The 18526-nt window shown below is 37.5% G+C and overlaps 1 protein-coding gene across 1 annotated transcript in view; it reads right to left on the reverse strand.

Annotated features, from left to right (window-relative positions):
- Positions 1 to 11519: 11519 nt before the first annotated feature.
- Positions 11520 to 18526, reverse strand: part of LOC126353811 (F-box/LRR-repeat protein 20) — a 42011-nt gene continuing 35004 nt past the window's right edge. The window contains exon 5 of the mRNA XM_050002916.1: positions 11520 to 12834. Within this exon, the coding sequence (XP_049858873.1) occupies positions 12577 to 12834 (258 nt within the window). The 3' untranslated portion in view covers positions 11520 to 12576. The remainder of the gene's footprint in view (positions 12835 to 18526) is intronic.

Raw genomic sequence — 18526 nt, forward strand, 5'->3', positions numbered from 1 at the left:
ACAAATATTTTATTTCAGTGAATTAAAATCAGTTGATCTAAATATAATGACTGGGGGAGGAGGGGGAGGGGGGATCGCCACACTAAAGAGAAGTTGTGCGACGTAAACAAAAGTTAGTAGGCATATTTCTACATCTGAAAGATGATATCTACTCAAATTTTGCAACAGTCACATAAGAGTGCCACTAGTATGGCTGCTATGCGGATGAAAATCACATTTGCTTTAAATATATGCCGTAATGGTCATGAGCATTAGTTCCCTTAAAGATTGGACGTGCTGAGTTAATCCTAATCAAGAATGCCTTTAAGGTGATAAGGACTCAGTTATCAGCACACCACTGAGTTTCAATGAGGTCGTGTAATATGGCTATGAGACGTTGGATGTTCTTTCTGTGATACTGCAGAATAGACTTTGCAAGAACTTAGCCACTGTACATACTTGCTGGTACCGGCTGTCATGAGAACATACAATCACAAGAAGACGGGGCTCTGGATGGCCATGTGGCACTACTGAGAGCGAAGACCATCGTGTTCAGCAAATGGCTCTGGTGCATCATACTGCATCTGCATGATAATTTGAGCAGCAGATAGCACCACAGTGACACAACGAACTGTTGCAAATTGGTTGCTTCAAGGATTGTGGTGTCAAGAGCTCATTGCTGGGCAGGGTGGAGGTCTCTTATGTTTTCTAATGAAAGCTCGTTTCACTTCGAGCCAGTGATGGCTGTGGGTTGGTTAGGAGGCCAGTTGAAGGCCTACTACCAACCTACATGCGTGCTAGACATGCTGGACCTACACTGGGAGTTATGGTCTGGTGTGCAATTTTGTATGACAGCAGGAGCACTCTTGTGGTTACCCCATGCATCTGACTGCAAATCTGTACATCAGTCTGGTGATTTGACCCACGTGCTGCTGTTGTAACCCAATACGCTAAGCAGTGTGGCAATGTATTGCCGTGGCCTGCTCACTCATCAGACCTATCTCTAATCAAGCACATATGGGACATCTTTGGATGACGACTAGTCATCCATAAACAGCATTAACTGTCCCTCCGTTGACTGACCAAGTGTAATAGCCATGGAACTCCATCCCCCAAACTAACACCCAGCACCTGTACAACACAATGCATCCTGGGATTCAACATTCTGGCAGTTACACTGGTTAGTAACACATCAGCATTACCCATTTGCAATGGCTTATTGCAAGCTCACATTAACCTATGATCTTGCAATGTTAATTACTTAAATATGCTACCTAGACAAATGTATTCCCAAAATTTCATCACTCTACATTAATTATTTTTTGTGTTGCAATTTGTTTTCCCATCAGTTTATGAATTCACATTGCTTAAGATACATGACGATGTCTAGAGTTTTTTTAGATTTCAGTCAGTTATACAATTCATTTTAGCAATTGACACTTATGCTAGCAGTAATCCTCTTCATATTTGTAGAAAATTTAAGACACTGTTTTCTGCCTGTTTACATTCTTCAGAAAAATGTCGGTGTGTGTGTGTGTGTGGTTTTTTTTTTTTTTTTTTTTTTTTTTTTTTTTCCGTCCGCCCCCCCCCCCCCCCCTCCCAGAGCCACTAAGACCCACTGCTTTGTTGATGCTGCATTTCTGCAAATGTCTCATTCACACTAACTAAGCAATCAACAAAATTGCTCAGTTCTTTTTAAAATGACCCAAAATGTTGAGAAATTGGTTATCTTTTGATCAGTATTTCTTCATGTAAAATGCAGCATACTTTTTTTTATTACCAGTGGTGAGTGTGTGGGAGACATCAAGCAATATTTCTTCCCATTCTCCATATGTGAATGAAACGGCAAGAAGCCCTATGGGATGTACCCTCTGCCATGCACCTCACGGTGGCTTGCAGTGTATAGATGTAGAGGTGATGTATCAGCTACTTCATGATCCTTTAACTTTTGTTCATCCAATACAGTTTATAAATTCCTTTCCGTCAATCATTTTCGAGAGATTTGTAGATGATGTTTGAACTTTATAACTGTTGAAAATCAAGGAGCAGACTTAAGCTTCACAACTTTTGGATGATTATGCAGTTCATTGCCCCAATGAATCAAAACAAATAATTTTCAAGACAGAACATTACTCCAGTTTATGCATTTAAATGAGAGAGACCAGTGTGTCATTTCTTCTTTACTTCCCAGGGTAGAGCGTGGATGTGCCCGCACTGTGTGAACAGTGTAATGCATGATAAGTCCACAATGCCTCTCTTCCAACAGCAATCTACATGTGAGGCTACACTCCTTTTTTCTGCTGCCCGTGCATCTTTCTAAAATAGTCCAATTTTGTAGACTTTTTAAATAACTTTTTCCCCAACTACTGGATTGGCTGTAATGGTTGTACCTCTACTGGAATACTGACCAAAGTGCTGACTGCCACATGCATAGTGATTAATGTTTTACTGCCAGGCTAGGCCACTGCATCAGGTGTTGCGTGGCAGCCATGGGGCAGTTAATGTAATAATTCACCTAATGAATGAATGTCATATATACCTTAAGTAACTCTAATTTACCCTCGAAAGAGGTCTCTTACAAAACCTTAATTTGACCAATTCTTGAGAACTGTTCATCAGTCTCAAACTCCTAATGTATTACATGAAAGTATACACTATTATGAAAAGGACAGGTTTCTACTTACTGTACAGATGACACAGTGAGCTGGAGAAAGCATGACAAAAAGACTTGCATATGATTTCGGCCACATCTAATCACTGAATGCTCTGCAAGGCAGTGCCAATTCCCCTCCCAATCATGCCTGTTGGTAACTCACCAAGTCACCTGTATGGTAACAGTCTGTCCTTTTCATAATATTGTTGATATTCCAACCAGGGCTTTCCATTGTTAGGTTAATGTTAGAAATAAAGAAGATTCAAAGCAAAACTATGTGATGATTCTTAAACACCTGTGGGAGGCATACACAAAAGGTGTCACAAATCACGATTTTTTTCAAAATTTCTTGGAATTCATATTCCAATATGATTCCAGAATCATTCTTTATTTCAACACATGTTGTCATCGTGGCCTTCAGTCCGTAGTCTGGATTGATGCGGTTTTCCATGCTACTCTATCCTGTGCAAGGCGAGTAATTACTGCAACCTACATTGTTTTGAACCAGTTTACTGCATTCATCTCCTGGTCTGCCTCTACAATTTTTACCCCCCACACTTCGCTCCAGTACTAAATTGTTGTTCCCTTGATGTCTCAGAATGTTTCTTATAAAACAATCCCTTCTTTTAATCAAGTTGTACCACAATTTCTTATGTCCCCAATTCTATTCAGTACCTCCTCATTAGTTACAAGATCTACTCCTCTAATCTTTAGCATTCTTCTGTAGCACTACATTTCAAAAGCTTCTATTCTCTTCTTGTCTAAACTATTTATAGTCCACGTTTCACTTCCATACATGGCCACAGACCACCAGAAAATATTTCCTAACACTTAAATGTATATCTGATGTGAACAGATTACTCTTCTTCAGATATGCTTTTCCTGCAATTGCCAGTCTACATTTTAGATCTTCTCTACTTCAGGCATCATCAGTTATTTTGCTGCCCAAACAGCAACACTCTTTTACTACTTTTAGTGCCTCGTTTCCTAATCTAGTTCCCTCAGCATCACTCGATTTAGTTAGACTACAATCCCTTATCCTTGTTTTCCTTTTGTAGATGTTCATCTCATATCCCCCTTGGCCATTCTGTTCAACTGCTCACTTCCAAGTCCTATGCTGTCTTTGAAGAATTTCAATGTCATCGGCAAACCTCAATGTTTTTATTTCTTCTACCTGAATTTTAATTCCTACTCCAAATTTTTCTTTCGTTTCCTTCACCACTTGCTCAGTGTACAGATTGAATAACATCAGGGATAACCTACAACCCTGTCACATTTCCTCCTCAAACACTGCATCCTTTTATGCCCCTTGATTCTTATAACTGCCATCTGGTTTCTGTACAAATTGGAAATAGCGTTTCGCTCTCTCTTTTTTACCCCTGCCACCTTCAGAACTTCAAACGGCCAATACTGTCAAAAGCTTTCTAAAAGTCTATAAATACTATAAACATAAGTTTGTCTTTCCTTAACCTATTATTCTCAGTTAAGTTGTAGGGTCAGTACTGCCTCACACATTTCTCCAGAATCCAAACTGATCTTCCCCAAGGTCAGCTTCTACCAGATTTTCCGTTCTTCTATAAAGGATGTGTGTCAGCATTTTGCAACCATGGCTTGTTGAACTGATAATTCAGTAATATCCACACTTGACAGCACCTTTCTTTGGAATTGCAGTTATTTTATTCGTCTTGAAGCCTCAGGGTATTTCACCTGTCTCATATATCCTGCACACCAGATGGAAGAGTTTTCTCATGGCTGGCTCTCCCAAGATGATCAGTAGTTTTGATGGAATACTGTCTACTCCTGGGGCCTTGTTTCGACTGAGGTCTTTCAGTACTTTCTCTCTTTCTCTTTTCAGTATTATATCTCCATCTCATCAACCTTCCATTTCTATAATAATTCCCTCAATTTCCTCTCCCTGTATAGATCCTCTATGTATTGCTTTCACCTTTGAGCTTTCAGTTTTCCCTTTCTGTAGCACTGGTTTTCCATCTGAGTTCTAATACTCATTCAGCTGCCTCTTTAATTTTCCTGTAGGGATTGTCTATCTTTCCCTTAGAGAAATATCCTTCTAAATCCTTACATTTGTCCTCTAGCCATTTCTGCTTAGCCCCCTTTGTTTTTTTAATAATTTCCCCTTTCATCAACTAAATACAATATCTCCTATGTTAGTGAAGGATTTCTACTAGGCCTCGTCTCTCTACCTATTTGATCCTTGGTTGCTTTTGCTATTTCGTCTCTTAAGCTACCCCTTCGCCTTCTACTGTGTTCCTTTCCTGTTAACTATTACCTAATGCTCCCTCAAGCTCTCAACAACTTTCGATTCTTTCAACTTATTCAGGTCCCAGCTTCTTAATTTTTGCAATTTCTTCAGTTTTAATCAACATTTCATGACCAATAAATTGTGACCAGAGGCCACATCTATCCCTAAAACTGCCTTACAATTTAAAGTATGGTTCCTAAATGTCTGTATATCATTATATAATCAATCTGAAACCTTCTGGAGTTTCCTGGTCTCTTCTTCGTACACAGCCTTCTTTCACGATTCTTAAAGTGTTAACACTGATTAAATTATGCTCTGTCTAAAGTTCTACCCCTCTTTCATTTCTTTCCCCAGTCCATTTTCGCCAACTAATTTTCCTTCTCCTCTTCTTGCTATCAAATTCCAGCCCCCCCCCCCCCATAAAGTTTTATCTCCCTTAACAGTCCAAATAATTTCTTTTATCTCATCATACATTTCTTCAATTCTGTGAAGTTAGTTGGCATGTAACCTGTTACTACTGCATAGATGTGGTCTTTGTGTCTATCTTGGCTACTATAATGTGTCCATTGTGCTATTCACTCCTGCATCAACCTTATTTGATTTTTATTTGCCATGTGGTTAGAGGCGCCATGTCACAGACTGCGTGGCCCATCTTGTCGGAGGTTCGAGTTCTCCCTCAGGCATGGGTGTATGTGTTGTTCTTAGCTTAAGTTTAAGTTAGTGTAAGTCTAGGAACCAATGTCCTCAACAGTTTGGTCCCTGAGGAATTCACACACATTTGAAAATTTGAACTTTTTATTTGCAACCCTTTATTTACCTGACGGCTGTTATTAAAGAAGGTTGTTGTATTTGTGGATGAGGTCTGAAGACACTGGAAGATTTCAGATAGATTATATAATGGTAAGACAGAGATTTAGGAACCCGGTTTTAAACTGTAAGTCATTTCCTGGGGCAGATGTGGACTCTAACCACAATTTATTGATTATGAACTGTAGATTAAGATGGTAAAAAGGTAGGAATTCAAGATGGGACGTGGATAAACTGAAAGAACCAGAGATTGTAGAGAAGTTCAGAGAGAGCATTAAAGAATGATCAACAAATACAAGGGAAAGGAATACAGTAGAAGAAGAATGGGTAGCTTTGAGAGATGAAATAGGGAAGGCAGCAGAGGATCAAGTAGGTAAAAAGAAGAGGGCTAGTAGAAATCCTTGGATAACAGAAGAGATACTGAACTTAATCGATGAAAGGAGAAAATATAACAATACTGTAAATGAAGCAGACAAAAAGGAATACAAACATCTCAAAAATGAGATCGACAGGAAGTGCAAAATGGCTAAGCAATAATGGCTAGAGACGAAATGTAAGGATGCAGAGGCATATATCAGTAGGGGGAAGAGAGATACTGCCTACAAGAAAATTGAAGAGACTTTTGGAGAAAAGAGACCACCTGTATGAATACCAAGAGCTCAGATGGAAAACGAGTCATAAGCAAAGAAGGGAAAGCACAAAGGTGGAAAAAGTATATAGAGGGCCTATACAAGGGCAATGTACTTCAGGGCAATATTATGGAAACGGAAGAGGATGTGGATGAATATGAAATGGGAAATTTGATACTGCGTGAAGAATTTGACAGAGCACTGAAAGACCTGAGTCGAAACAAGGTCCCACTAGTAGACAGAATTCCATTGGAAGTACTGATAGCCTTGGGAGGGCCAGCCATGACAAAATTCTTCCATCTGGTGAGCAAGATGTACGAGACAGGCAAAATACCCTCAGACTTCAAGAAAAATATAATAATTCCAATTCCAAAGAAAGCAAGTACCAACAGGTATGAAAATTACCAAACTATTAGTTTAATAAGACATTAAGCAATGGCTGCAAAATACTAACACGAATTCTTTATACGCAAATGGAAAAATTGACAGAAGCTGACATTGGGGAAGATCAGTTTGGATTCTGAAGAAATGTTGGAACACTTTAAGCAATACTGACCCTACGACTAATCTTTGAAGATAGATTAAGGAAAGGCAAACCTACTTTCTAGCACTTGTAGACTTAGAGAAAGCTTTTGACTATGTTGACTGGAATACTCTCTTTCAAATTCTGAAGGTGGCAGGGGTCAAGGCTATTTACAATTTTTACAAAAACCAGATGGCATTAAGGGGCATGAAAGGGAAGCAGTGGTTGGGAAGGGAGTGAGACAGGTTTGCAGCCTATCCCTGATGTTATTCAATCTGTGTATTGAGCATGCAGTAAAGGAAATAAAAGAAAAATTTGAAGAAATAATTAAAATACATGGAGAAGAAATAAAAACTTCGAGTTTTACTGATGACATTGTAATTCTGTCAGAGACAGCAAAGGACCTGGAAGAGCAGTTGAATGGAATGGACAGTGTCTTGAAAGGAGAATATAAGATGAACATCAACAAAAGCAAAATGAGGATAATGGAATGTAGTGGAATTACATCAGGTGACGCTGAAGGAATTGGATTAGGAAATGAGACACTGAAAGTAGTTGGTGATTTTTACTATTTGCGAAGCAAAATAACGATGATGGTCAAGAAGAGAAGATATAAAATGTAGACTGGCTATGGCAAGGAAAGCGTTTCTGAAGAAGAGAAATTTGTTAACATCAAGTATAGATTTAAGAGTCAGGAAATCTTTTCTGATGGTATTTGTATGGAGTGTAGCCATGTATGGAAGTGAAACATGGACAATAAATAGTTTAGAGAAGAAGAGAATAGAAGCTTTTGAAATGTGGTGCTACAGAAGAATGTTCAAGATTAGATGTGTAGATTGCATAACTAATGAGATAGTACACAACAGAACTGAGGAATTTGTGACACAACCTGACTAAAAGAAGGGATCCGGTGGTAGCACACATTCTGAGGCATCAACAGATCACCAATTTAGTAATGGAGGGAAGTGTGGAGGGTAAAAGACACAAAGTGAGACCAAGAGATGAATATACTATGCAGATTCAAAAGGATGCAGTTTGCAGTAGTTACTCAGAGACGAAGGTTGCACAGGATGAGTAGCAAGGAGTTCTGCATCAAACCAATCTCTGGACTAAAGACCAGCACCAGCACGTCTTGGTCCTCCTGCCACTGAAATTCACTAATTCGCACTGTAGCTAACTTATACTTAACCATTTTTCTTTTTAAATTTTCTAACCTACCTACCTTATTAAGGGATTCCACACTCCAACCCATAGAACACCAATTTTGTTTCTCTTGATGACAGCATCCTCCTGAGTAGCGCCCATCTGGAGATCCGAATGGGGGCTATTTTACCCAAGAGGGTGCCATCATCATTTAACCATACAGTTTAACTGTGTGCCCTAGAGGAAAATTATGACCATAGTTTCAGCTGTTCGCAGTACCAGCACAGCAAGGTTGTTTTGGATGATGTTACACAACCCGATCAGTCACTCTTCAAGTCTGTTGACCCTGGAACCACACATATGCGTAGCCTCTCAACAGAGACCCCTCTCATGCCGTTGCACCTGTACTGCTGAAGCACACAAGCCACCCCACCAACAGCAAGGTCCATGGTTCATGTTGTAGTACCTGAACATCTTGCATAATGACCAAAACAATGCAATTACAGTACAGTAGAGTGTCGATTATTCGAACGTCGGTCAACCGAACGACCGCTTAACCGAACTGTGTACTCGCTCGCACCTGTTACTCTACCACCCTACCGTCCATCATCCCCCCACTCCCAAACCAAGTTTCTCACAGTAGTCGCCACACTGGGCCACCACTGGCGGAACATTGCTTCTAATGGGGCCTTCACAAGGCGCTGCTGACCGGCCAAGCCGCCAGTCGCTGTGTTTCAACAATCAGCACACTTCTGTCGGCTTGGCTCTGGCAGTAGCAGCAGCATCAAAGCTGTTCACAGCAACAGCTGCGCCAGCTTGGAGTTGAGGCGTGCCGCTCAGCGCAGTTTGAAGGATTGCGCGTCCCCAAGAAGAGCTTCTCACAGTGCAAACAATCACCTTCTGTTCTCTGTTACGACCACTTGTGTGCTGCTGCGTGAAGAAGTGGACTTCAAGATACAAAATGCTTAAACGTAAATGTGTTGTCCTTTCTATGAGGGATAAGTACGAGATTATTACTATATATTCCTACTGAAGTTGCCTTTGTATCTTACTTTGTAATACTAAAAGAGATGCCTGTTTTTATGAATAAATTTACTCTACAGTACTTCTTTTTGGCAAATAAACATGTATAGTTCGATTATCCGAACAAACCAGTTTTCCGAACACCCATGTCTCCCAATTACTTCGGATAATCGACGCTCTACTGTACTTTAGGCTTACACTCACTAATGGTTACTGTCAATCATTTCCCCTATGTAGCATCTGTGAACAGAAATGAGACTATTGCTCAGAATCAAAACGTATATGTGCAATAGGTGATGCTAATGTTGAACATTTTTGGACCAAACTGAGTTATATTTAACATTTTCCAAATTGTTTATCAGAGCATGACAATGTTAATATCTAATGGAAAGCTTTAAAACACAGGCAATCTTTTTGGAACATCTAGTAATTCTCATTCAGGTTGAAAAAGTATTTCCTAAAAGACACCTGAGGAGAAAAAGTAAATGAAACTTGTTGGTACTATATTATTTATATGGCAAAAATCATCAGAATGTAAAAAACTGTAGTATGTATCCAAATAAGTAATATGAATTTCAAAAAGTTGAGTATGAAACAAAGTTACACAATATTAACTTCATATATGTCAGATCATATGCTGCCAAACTGGTTAGGAAAATTACTAGTCTGCTACAATACACAATCTCGCACTATAACGTACCCATAGTGCATTGAGAGTGAGCTGTATCATGACAACCTACACATGGAAAGTTAGGAAGCACATATAATCTAATATTATGCATACTGTACTATGCTATATTTAAATTTAAAGGACATTAGAGGTAAAACATCTCAGAAACTTACCAAACAGGGTACACCAATTAGACAAATTTCACTCAAATGTAAACCAAACAATAACATGAGTTTCAATACAGTAGATAAATCACTCTATCACATACAGTATGATAATTTACAACTTTACACACAAGGTGCAGTAAGTCATTGTTCTACTGCTTTAAAGAAATTCGCCAGCTTTCTTTGGCAGGTCATTTCATGCATTTTCTTTAGTGCATATTGTTTTATGCTCACCAAATGCAACAACTCACTTTGGCTTGATTCACTTTGTCGCTCCATCTACATAATCGCTTTACTTATATTATCCAATATTTCACGTTTCCTAGGATTATCATCTATACTTTCTTCTTCAACTTCATTGTCCTCATCCTCGACTGCTACACTACTCTCATTTCGAACAGCATTAGCAATGTCCTTGTCATTATGATCTCTGAAATCAATTCTTCATTGTCAACAACTACTCAATGGTTCAAGTCTTCAAGATCAAGGTGCGCTATACAACATCACATGCAGAATGGATGTCACAGCTGTTGAAATATATGTTGCACTTTCTATAGTGGAATGCTTATTAAAGCAATCCACAACACTCACCTGACAAACCTGCTTTAGTTCCACCTTTCTTCACATAATCAATAATTTTTAATTTATCAGCCACAGAACACACTTTCTATTTCTAGTACATCGCAACAAGGACACAGAAATCTAGACAATGATGATTGTGTTGAATTATCATCCATCACTGTCAACTGTGTCACAATGTTAACCGTGAGATGTCTGTTCAAAGCTCCTGTCCAACAACAATCCTGATAGGTCAATAAGACAAACCAAAGCTTGGGCTTAGTCATGTTTATCAGTTCTGGTTGCTGTTTAGAGAGTGCATGGACTGCAGCAGTAAATTATACTGCAGAAAGACCTCATACAGACCGTAATAACATTTTTTTTCTGTTTATAAAGTACACAGAAGGTAAAAATCATTCATAAATGGCATTTTATTTTGGGGGACGTACTTTATATTGAGTTATATCCAAATTCGCAGTATATTGGTCTTCCACTGTACTGTACAATACCAGCTGTGCTCTAGTAAAGCACAAAGAAAACAAAAATGTGAAACGTTATGGAATGAGGAAAATTTTTGTTAAAAGGGTTTCATTATATTCCATGTCTGAATATGAATGTATATTGAAAAATGCTTGGAAAAGTGAGATGGACAGACAAGTTTCAGCGATAAGTCAACACTTTAAAACAACAAGAAACGGATGAGACGTTTAAAATGTGGTTTTAGTATTATTTGGAGATCCCATGGTAAAGCGACAGGATTTTTGTTAAGTGTGTCATTCAAAATTAATTGCTGTAATATGAAGACACAGATCTGCACATAGATGCTTTTATTGCAGTCAGTGAGAAACCACCATACTGCCCATTCTTATACATAACTCAAGTGTTCCAAACTACTATACCACTTTTGAGACATCTTTTGCAGTGTTTATCTTTGATGAATTCCATGCACTGTTGCAAAGAGTGTGCTACACTAAATCAGCACTTTAATACCCATGTTATCCTTATGAAATTCTGACAATGTTCCTTCGCGAGATCAGAAACAGTTATTTTCTTCACTATCAATCAAATTTCTAACATTTATGGTTTATGATAATTAAAAAAAATACAAGAAAGATTTCCAATAAATATATTTTTTTGTATGTTTGTACATTAAGTTAACAGTATTAAAAAGTGACTAGGCCAATTGTTATACCAAAAATACACACAGTATAAAGTTGCTGTAATATGTAAAAATTAATTTCCTTTAATCTGCATGTTATATGCTGAAGCAAGGTAACTGTACAGATTACAATACACAACTTCAGGTATTCCACATGTAAGGGTGGGGGAAAAATAAATAAATCAATCAATCAATTTGTAGTGCACAAAATACTCCAATTCAAGTACCATGTGCATTATGTCAATCAACATCAACAAGGCATTAAAGGTAATTGTGACAATTATTCTCCATGAACTGTATGGATAACAATTTTTCGATAGAAGAAATATTATTTTTGCCACAAATATTTGACTTTGTTTACATTTATACATATTCCAGAACCACAGTTACTTGGAGGACAACAATGATCTATTTTTTTTCTTGAGGTAAATGTTATTCTACTTCACTTTACAACAAGTTATTTAGATCTGAAAGAAAAATATATCTTATAAATGGGTCTCACATGTGAACAGCAATTAAAAAATTAACGTAGAGGAGCTTATTCCTATTTTGTTGCATAATCCATGCAGCAATAACTGGTACTTACCACGTAACTTCAATATACACTTATGTTGGATCAAGAATACTGGAGACATTAAATCACATATTTTCCTTTTAATGAACATGAAAACAACAATTAAAAAAGATTCAAACAACACTTGTTCTGCACGATTTTATTGATCGGCATTCAGACAATACCCAGCATTTTAATCAACAGACGAACAAGAATCTGAGTGAAGAAAACTGAATATCATTTAATTCTGTAACATTTAAGACTGCTACACTTAAACAATTTTTAAAATATAACAGAATTTAAAACACACAATATGATGTGTCATCTTGGTATGGTGAGACAGAAAAATTAACAATCAACTTCAACAGTAACAAGAACATTATTAATTAATTTGCACTACTGCCACTGAAAACTCTTCTCAGATTATGTTGCATGATGAAGGCACCATCCATTATTCAGCACATTAACGAACACTTAAATCTTCTTGGGGGTGGAGGCGGTGAAGGGCAACTAAATTTCTCAGTGTTAGGCTGTGAATTATTCTTTGATATTAATCCCAACTTATGAACAGTGTACAAAGATGGTAATGCCAGCTCTGTAGCCTCTGCTGCTTCAGTGGTCATAGTACTACAAAGACTGACATCTAGGTATTTCAGGATGTCACAGTGCTTCCCAATGCCTTCTAGAGTGATGTCTGTTAGTTGGGTGCAGCCCTAAAGTATGAAAGATGATGAAATACATTAATCTCTGCATGCATTAATGATATTAGAATGATAATACTAGCTTGAAAACAATAATTATAACAAAAAAGCATCTCAAGTTTGTACGAAACAATATATGAAAAAATGGCACGACATGGTTGCAGTACAGACAATCATTCCATAACTCATATTTTATAAGTGCTTTGTTTGTCAATCAAAAAATGGCCTTCTGAAAATGAGGTCAATAAAAGTAAACACTGACACAATACTTGATACAGTTCAGCCACTGAGCTGAAATGATGTTATAAAAGTTATGGAGCTATGTATGTTACTAATTACAACCTGCGGAGTATATAAAACTTCATGTAATAACTACACAGTTGAATGTGCAGCTCATGTTGAAATCATTTTAAGATTTGGCTATCCAAGTCTTACCGATAGTAGCAACATCTGAGTACTCCGAAATAGACACATAAAAACAGAAAAACCAAACTGCACCTTTCAGGAATGATTAAACTTTATTTAAAATAACTTTGTGGTGAATATTCATCGAGTCAAATGACAGAGGCCTTGTGCCAGCCAATGTGTTGCTTAAAAGCCTTTTTTAAGCAACAAATGTTTCATTTGTATATGCAGACCCTGTCAAGCTCCCCTCAACCTCAAAATAGGCGGGTCCCTCAGCCTCGGGTCTGAGAGACCTGCACTTCCTTTCCAACCTTTCACAATCCTGTCCCCTTTTTCTCCTTGAGAAAGAAACTAACAGTTCTAGATGCTAGCATAATTTTTTTTCTACTTCTATATGAGTATGTCTATCAGCAGTACTTGGAATTTCACTTCTGCAGGTAAGTTAGTGACAAGCTAGTCTGTGTCTTTGTGATTTTATAACACAACAATGACACATATTGTAAATGCACAGAGTACGTGGTGGAGATACAATATTCATCAGTATTGTAATTACTTGCAAAATTAATGTAAACCATAAGAAGAAAATATCTTGGGAAATGCCACAAACTGTTCACAGAATACTATTGAATTCACTTTTGAGTATAGAAAGCTTACAGACTTATTAAAAGTAAACAGACTATAAAAATATTAAACACTAAATGTGAAAACATGAAATACAAATATTGGGCAACAGGCGGCTGTAGCTGCTGCACAAGCCATCAGTCAATTAAATTTTATCCTCATATAGGGAAAGAGAGAGACAATAACTTCTGTTATGAAATATGGATTCAAAGAGGAAATATTGATGGCAAAATTTTATGTTACATTATATTAAGAAATTAGAAAAGTGTCATTCACCAGACGTATTAAGTATATTTAGCAGAGTGTATAACCATAGATTTTGGTAACATTTTTGACTCATTATGAATGAGCAGCCAAACAGAAACATGTCACTAAATTTATCTATTTGAGTATACTAAAGTATATTAAAAACAAAGATTCTAAGACTTACAAAGCGGGAAAGCGCCGGCAGACAGGCACAATGAACAAAACACATACACACACACAGAATTACTAGCTTTCGCAACCGATGGTTGCTTCTTCAGGAAAGGGGGAAGGAGAGTGAAAGACGAAAGGATGTGAGTTTTAAGGGAAAGGGTAAGGAGTCATTCCAATCCCAGGAGCGGAAAGACTTCCCTTAGGGGGAAAAAAGGACAGGTGTACACTCGCGCGCGCGCGCACACACACACATATCCATCCGCACATACACAGACACAAGCAGACGTATTTAAAGGCAAAGAGTCTCCTGCCTTTAAATATGTCTGCTTCTTGTGTCTGTGTATGTGCGGATGGATGTATATATGTGTGTGTGTGTGTGTGTGTGTGTGTGTGTGTGTGTGTGTGTGTGTGTGTGTGTGTGTGTGTGCGCGCGCAGCGCGCGAGCAAGTGTACACCTGTCCTTTTTTCCCCCTAAGGGAAGTCTTTCTACTCCCGGGATTGGAATGACTCCTTACCCTCTCCCTTAAAACCCACATCCTTTCGTCTCTCCCTCTCCTTCCCTCTTTCCTGAAGAAGCAACCATCAGTTGCGAAAGCTAGTAATTCTGTGTGTGTTTATGTGTTTTGTTCATTGTGCCTGTCTGCCGGCGCTTTCCCGCTTGGTAAGTCTTGGAATCTTTGTTTTTAATATATTTTTCCCATGTGGAAGTTTCTTTCATTTTATTTACATCATGAGTATACTAAAGAGTATACATGTACATGCAAAAGCTTCCCTTAGATTTCTTCGAGATAGTAAGACGTCTGGAATTGAAATAGGAGCCAGGAAAGGAGGTGGAGGTTCCTTATGATCAAAGCTATTCTCATTCAGAAAACTTTCTGACCCTTTAAGTGGAAAAACAATGAAGGAATGTGTGTTTGTGGGACATATCTGAAACAATTTATTTTGCTGATGACACTGTACTGCTTATCTCTGGTGCAGATGAACTTCAGCAAGGGATGGAGGAACTTAATTAATAGAGCAAGTTTGAAAGTAAGCCTGAAAATCAACAAAATTGAAGTAATATAAAAATCAACCCACCAAAAAGAAAAGAACATGTACAATTTAACAACCTGCTGAGGAGTTAAGGCAGCTGAAGACGACTCAACAGACATCAAAAATATAAACAAATGAGCAAAATTTACATGGAGACATTTTGGTAAAAATGATGCTTCTGATGTGCGTGAAAGAGAAATTTATAGTCAGTGATTTTGACTTCCAGAGAGAAGCTCAGCAAACATTGAAGAGATGCGTAATGGGAATTACTAAAGACAGGAAATCTAACAAACCAGTACAGGTACAGTGTGGCGGAAGATTTAATTATGATCATAATGAAAATTAAATGGAGATGGCCAATCAATTGCATGGTTGATTACTGAAAAAGCTTTTTGCTGGGTTTGTAGAGATAAGAAACGACTGAGACAAGGAACAAATCACAGGTGGGCATAAGACATTAGAAAACAAGCAAGGGCATCTTGGCTGCATACTGTAATGGGTGTAAAAGTCTAGAAGCCAGTTTTATCTTGCAGTAAATGCCAGAGTTAGTGAAAATGAATGTAAGTTAAATCTGCTATGAAAGGCCTCAGTCAATGCCCTCCCCCCCCCCCCCCCTTTTTTTGTTACCATAGAAGGAAAAGAAATTGATTGACTTTCTCACTTCTGGACAAGTCTGAGTGCCAATCACTTAGTACAGTGCCCTTCAATTTTTTGCTCAGTTTTCGTGTATTTATTTTTGTTCTGTAAGTCATCAGTCTTTATTTTTTTTTTGTACCAATGCCGATGTTCTCTTATCCTCCCACATCTACTGCACCTGTTAATCTGACTGACACCTTCCAATCTGTGCCCCCCCCCCCCCTCTCTCTCTCTCTCTCTCTCTCTCTCTCTCTCTCTCCAATCCTACAATTTTTCCTTCTATTGATCCTTCCATCACCATTCCTAAGCGACTCAGTATGTAACTCTCCTCCTAAAGAACTCTACTCTAAATAATTTATTTGCCCACTTAACTTTCAGCACTCGTCTGTAGCACCTGATCTGAAATTTACTTTTCTTTTTCCTTCCTTAGTTTTTCATATTTTCTGTTCTGCTTCCACACAAAGCTGAGCTGTCAACAATGTCACAAACTTACTTCTCTGAGTCATCTCATTATTTTGGAACAAATAGAGCTGTTTTGTTAAAGAAAGTATACTGATTATAACATATGGTAGGAAATGAAGATAATAGGTCCCAGGTATCACATCCTGCTGTCGTTCACCCTGGTTGGCTCTTGTGTACAAATAATCGACGAAAAAAGATATCGGTTTTTTGTCTGATGCTCTACAAAGTAATAAAGGAATATTTAATAGTGGCAAAGTTGTGGGCTATCACATGCAGAAGGTTGAGGGTTCAAATCTCAATAGGAAATCTGAAGATTTTAACATTTGAGACTTCAGTGAAATGACTTTGGTCTTTTTTTCTAATTGCTTGGTTTAAATGGAATTTTTTTTCCTATTCCCTTGTCACATCATTTTGATAACTGTATTAATGTCAACATTTAAATATTTTTATTTTTGTTCCTATCATTCTTTTTCTGCTTGAAATCATTGTTAATGTGGTTTTAATTATTTTAATGTATAAACTTCCATCTAAATTCATCCATTTCATCGTCCTATATTGTTGTCCATGTTATTTTATTCTTTATTTCTTTCCTCATCTCACTTGAATTTAATTTTATTCATAATCCCTACTTTCATTTGAATCTTCATCTGTGTTACTTTGTCTATAATGCAATAAGAATCTTTGTTTAAAATATCTGACTGGCAATTGCCATTCAAAAAAACATACATCTTGTAACAAAAAATGCATTTCATAGTCAATATAAATAGATTAATTAATCTTTTATTTTTCAGCCACTTCATTGGCAGTTCCAAATGTTTAAATACTATGATAGATAAATTAAAAGAATTAAGTTCCTATGCGCAAAGATTCCAAGTGGAAAAGAATGACAGGAAGAAAAATGAGAGCAACTGAAAAAAAAAAATGGTGATAAAAATAAAGACATAGGAACAGAAATAACAAATTACATTTCACTCAATTAATTCAATATAAGTAATGAAAAAACTCATTTCAATAAAAAATAAAAGTCTTTGAACCTCTGGATGAGATTTGAATCCAGAACCCCTTTTTTGTGATGCCTATGCCTTCACCATTATGCTACACAACCAGTCTGTCACATATTGCTCTAATAAAACTACAGAGTCCCTTGCGAAAAGCTAAATATTTGTTCATCGATTACTCACAAATGAGGGTCCACCAGAGTGAATGGCTGCAAGTAGTGATACCTTTAAACTACATCAACGTATATATTATTTAAAAAGTCGATCCTGCCACTGGAGACTTTACTTGTAAGTATTTTTATGGTTGATTTGTTTTTGAGGAACATGATTCTTCTAGTGTCTTCACTACTAAAGATAATTATTTTAAGAGGGAGGATGGTAGGGAAGGAGGGGTCATCAAAGGTACCAGTAATCTCCCCCCCCCCCCCTCCCCCAACACACACACACACACACACACACACACACACACACACACACACACACACTTAACAACAACAACAACAACAACAGCATATTCCTTTTGTGAACAACAGATTTACCGGTGACAGTGTTCTATTCCATAAATTTCTTATGAATGCTGAAGCCCTTAAGAGAAAAAAAAGAAAGGATTATTAGGATGTAAAGATCATTACTGACAGGGCAAAATCACAGTTATGATAATGGGTAGGAAGGAAATCAGCTTCACCCCTTTAATGGACCGTAACTTTTTTAATCTCAAGTGAACTGAACTACGGAAAACATAAATCAGAACAGCTGTGTAGGTATTTGAATCCCATTACTCCTGATTTCTTGGCCCTGTTCTTTGAAGATCTCTCTGTTCCACATTAAGTACCACAAACTGTACAAACAAGTAACTCTGATGACTGAAATGTTTATGAATGTGGTGTCCAGTCAAATTTTGTCACATGGTAGAAGTTTTTGTGCCAAGCTTCTAAAAATATTTGGTTCCAGAAGGATGCTGTACTTTATGAAAAAGAAAATGGCATTTTCACATGGAGAGACAAGAGAGAGGTACAAAATATTTCATAAAACCCCAATTAGACCATTACTTTCACGGGCAGTAACTGCCGTACCTTTTTGCTACTTTAACTACACACTTGAAAGGTCCCAACTCAAAATATTACTTTCTGATA

This window comes from Schistocerca gregaria, chromosome 3, assembly GCF_023897955.1.
Source record: "Schistocerca gregaria isolate iqSchGreg1 chromosome 3, iqSchGreg1.2, whole genome shotgun sequence".
NCBI classification, from domain to species: Eukaryota; Metazoa; Arthropoda; class Insecta; order Orthoptera; family Acrididae; genus Schistocerca; species Schistocerca gregaria.